General features: G+C 41.0%; 1 protein-coding gene across 3 annotated transcripts in view; it reads left to right on the top strand.

The window, feature by feature from the left end:
* LOC311040328 (CUGBP Elav-like family member 2) overlaps positions 1–2901 on the top strand; it is a 70358-nt gene extending 67457 nt beyond the window's left edge. For all 3 annotated transcript variants that reach the window (XM_084050540.1, XM_084050539.1, XM_084050538.1), the window contains 2 exons: positions 211–383; positions 2617–2901. In XM_084050540.1, the coding sequence (XP_083906666.1) occupies positions 211–338 (128 nt within the window). In that variant the 3' untranslated portion in view covers positions 339–383; positions 2617–2901. The remainder of the gene's footprint in view (positions 1–210; positions 384–2616) is intronic.
* Positions 2902–3217: the final 316 nt, after the last annotated feature.

The following is a 3217-nucleotide window of genomic DNA, read 5'->3' as shown; positions in this document are numbered from 1 at the left end:
CACACACACACACACACACACACACACACACACACACACACACACACACACACACACACACACACACACACACACACACACACACCACTGATCTTTTCTTTTTCTATCCTTCCTTCCTTTCTTCCTTTCTCTCTCTCTCTCTCTCTCTCTCTCTCTCTCTCTCTCTCTCTCTCTCTCTCTCTGTCTATACCCTGTCTGATGTGGCTCCAGGCTTCGTCAGCTATGACAATCCCGTGTCAGCACAGGCAGCCATCCAGGCCATGAACGGCTTCCAGATCGGCATGAAGAGGCTGAAGGTGCAGCTGAAGCGCTCCAAGAACGACAGCAAACCGTACTGATCTTAGCACTAGGGTCTTTCTGCTCCCCATGTTAGCACTGCTAGGGTAAGTCCCCCCCATGAAAAAACAACAACAAACAAAACAAAAAAACGAGCCACGACCTCTATACCAGGGACTGAGGGGTGATGGGTGAGGGGGAGGCAGGGGGGTAGGGGTGTCAGGGGACATGGGAGGGAGGGGGAGATACAACCTACAAGCACCCTGAGGGAGACATACACACATGCCTTGTTTTGTTGTACTTTGGGGTTTTTTGGTTCTCTCAAGCTTTTCATTATTTTTGTATTTTTTTTCATTAGCAGTATTATTTTTTTAATTATTTATTATGATTTATGATATATTTTAGTTTTTACACACATGAACGCTTCCATTACCGCCATTACGTTGTACAATTTTAAATAATGGAACGAAGTAGCTATCACGGGTAGCTTTTTTCTTTGTTGAGTTGTGTAAATGTTCTTTAGTTTTTTTTCTAAATGATTATTTATATAATTTTATTGAGGACTAGCTAGATAGTCAGAACTGCAGTCGCGACGAAGAACGTTTTTCGCGTTTAGTTTTTTCCTCTCTCTCTCAATCTCTTTCTCTCTCTCTCTCTCTTTCACTCTGTGAACCTGAGGCCTGGTAAAGCAGTCTTGTAAAGGTTTGTTTCTTTTTTCTTTTTTCCTCTCGCGCACACCAATATGCACATTTGACCTTTGACCTCCGTGGTGTTGGTTGCGGATCACCGCTGCTTCTCTGACCCCCTCTACCGCCCACTATCACCCGGGAGCAAAGGCTGCAAAAACACACAGAGGCAGTAGTAGCCTCTCGCGATAGTCAAAAAATCAACGTCATTCAGTTATGCCTGATTTATACACCGAAAATAACCAATCTACAAGCTCACAATGCATCGCGGTACGAGGCATTGTGAGCTTGTAGATTTTTTATTTGCACAATTAGGTATAATCAGGCCTTACACCAAACACTTCAGCTATGTTTTACTATTTACGTTTATGTGGGAGGAAAAAAATACAATTTTTTATTTATTTAATTAGTTGATACTTTTCTGGGTCAGATCACATTGGTCTCTGTTGAACGGGATATCACGTACAACATTTTCAAAAACCAAACATCCTGAATTTGGTGAAGGCTGTAATAGAAGAAAAAAAAGACTTTATGGGTTAAGGGGGTAACTGAAAATACTTGATGTTTCTTGAAAGATTTAAAAGATAATAATAATTCAAAGTACAGAAAGCCACAGGCCTGTAAATTTTATTTGTAAAAAGAGCAGTTCTATTTTTATACAACATTTTTACTGCCTCAGATTAAAAAAAAAGAATAATGATTTTATTTATTGCCTATCGTTAAGTTATTGGACTCCTAAAGTATACAGTATCATTAGAGTAGACCCTCTTTGTGAAGAAGTCTCGTGGAATTGGGTTCTCCAGTGTTGTTCGTGTTCCTTGAAGTGCAGAACCACATCCACATCACACTCCATGCCTCCGCTCGCCATCGCTGTCACCTCCCCAACCTGCACTTCACCCCCCCTCTCTGTTCGTCTGTCCATCACATCCGTCTGTGATCATCTCTCTCTCTCTCTCACACTCTCTCTCTGTCTGTCTCTCTCTCTCTCTATCACTCTCTCCATCAGTAGTGGGACTTCACCTGTCAAATTTCTGCCTCTCCTTGCGTTTTGTTTCGAGTGTTTCGTTACGTTCTGTTTTTTGTTTGTTTGTTTGTTTGTATACCCCCCCCCCTCCCCCACACACCCCTCAAAAAGGAAAAAAAATAAACTATGAATAGTTTCTCCCAAATGGCATCCATCTACCTGCCTCCTCATGGAGGCAAGGGGTACGAATGGATATAGCTTTGGGTGTTGTGTGTGTGTGTGTGTGTGTGTGTGTGTGTGTACGTGGGTTTGTTGGGAGTGAGAATGTTTGTCTGTGTTTGTAATACGTGTGGGTGGCCATGAGTGCGTTATTGTTACCGTTTTTGTACACCCCCCCCCCCCTAAAAAATACATATAGCATTTTTATATTGAATACAAAAATGCAAATGATTTAAAATGAACGCTAAAAAAAAAAGCCAATTGCATAGCCAGCTAGTGGTGTTGCTGTTCTGATGGTTTGCATTGTTGATGTTGCTGTTGCTGTTGTTGTTGTTGTTGTTGTTGTTGTTGTTGTTGTTTGTTGTTGTTTGTTGTTGTTGTTTGTTGTTCTCCTGATTTAAATGCTGTAGTGGTGTGGTGCCCTGGCTCTCTGTGTGTAACTCTCTCCTCTCCCCTGTTTTCTTCCCCTAGAACCCATCTCCATGCCTGTTAGCTCATCGTTTGCCTAGCATGTCTCCGTGGCGTCCAAAAACAAAACAAAACAAAAAAATACAAAAACGAAAGCAAAAAAAAAACAAAAACTAAAGTGTCATCGTCCCGTCATTGTTTTTTCTGATGTCTTTTCTGAGCTCACCTGATCATAACCTGGTCTCCGCCTACTGACTTTTTCAACTTTGAACTTTAGCTTGGTCTTTTGGACTTTTTGTTTTTGTTTTGTGTTTTTTTGCATGCGACCTCATTTGGATGTGTTTTTTTTTGGGGGGGGGGGGAGTGGCAGGGAGGAGGATGTGGGTGAGATGATATCAGGATTGCAGAAGGGAGGGAATAAAAACGGGGAGGGTTGAGGAAATGAATCAATGTGAAAAAGGTATATAGCTGCATTACATACAAAAAGACTGAGAATTTTTATGAACAAAAACAAATGTTCTTTTATCAAAAGAAGAATAATCCTGTGGCAAAGTGATTTCCATTCAGCTTATTTTGTTATTTGTTTTCTTCCTTTATGTTGGGTTTCCTTTATTTGTTTCTTCTTTCATTTAAAGTAAACTTGAAAGTTCAGTACAGGGATTGG

This window comes from Gymnoscopelus microlampas (genome assembly GCF_963454915.1).
Source record: "Gymnoscopelus microlampas genome assembly, chromosome: 23".
Taxonomy (NCBI): Eukaryota; Metazoa; Chordata; class Actinopteri; order Myctophiformes; family Myctophidae; genus Gymnoscopelus; species Gymnoscopelus microlampas.
This window is presented reverse-complemented; position numbering and strand designations above follow the sequence as displayed.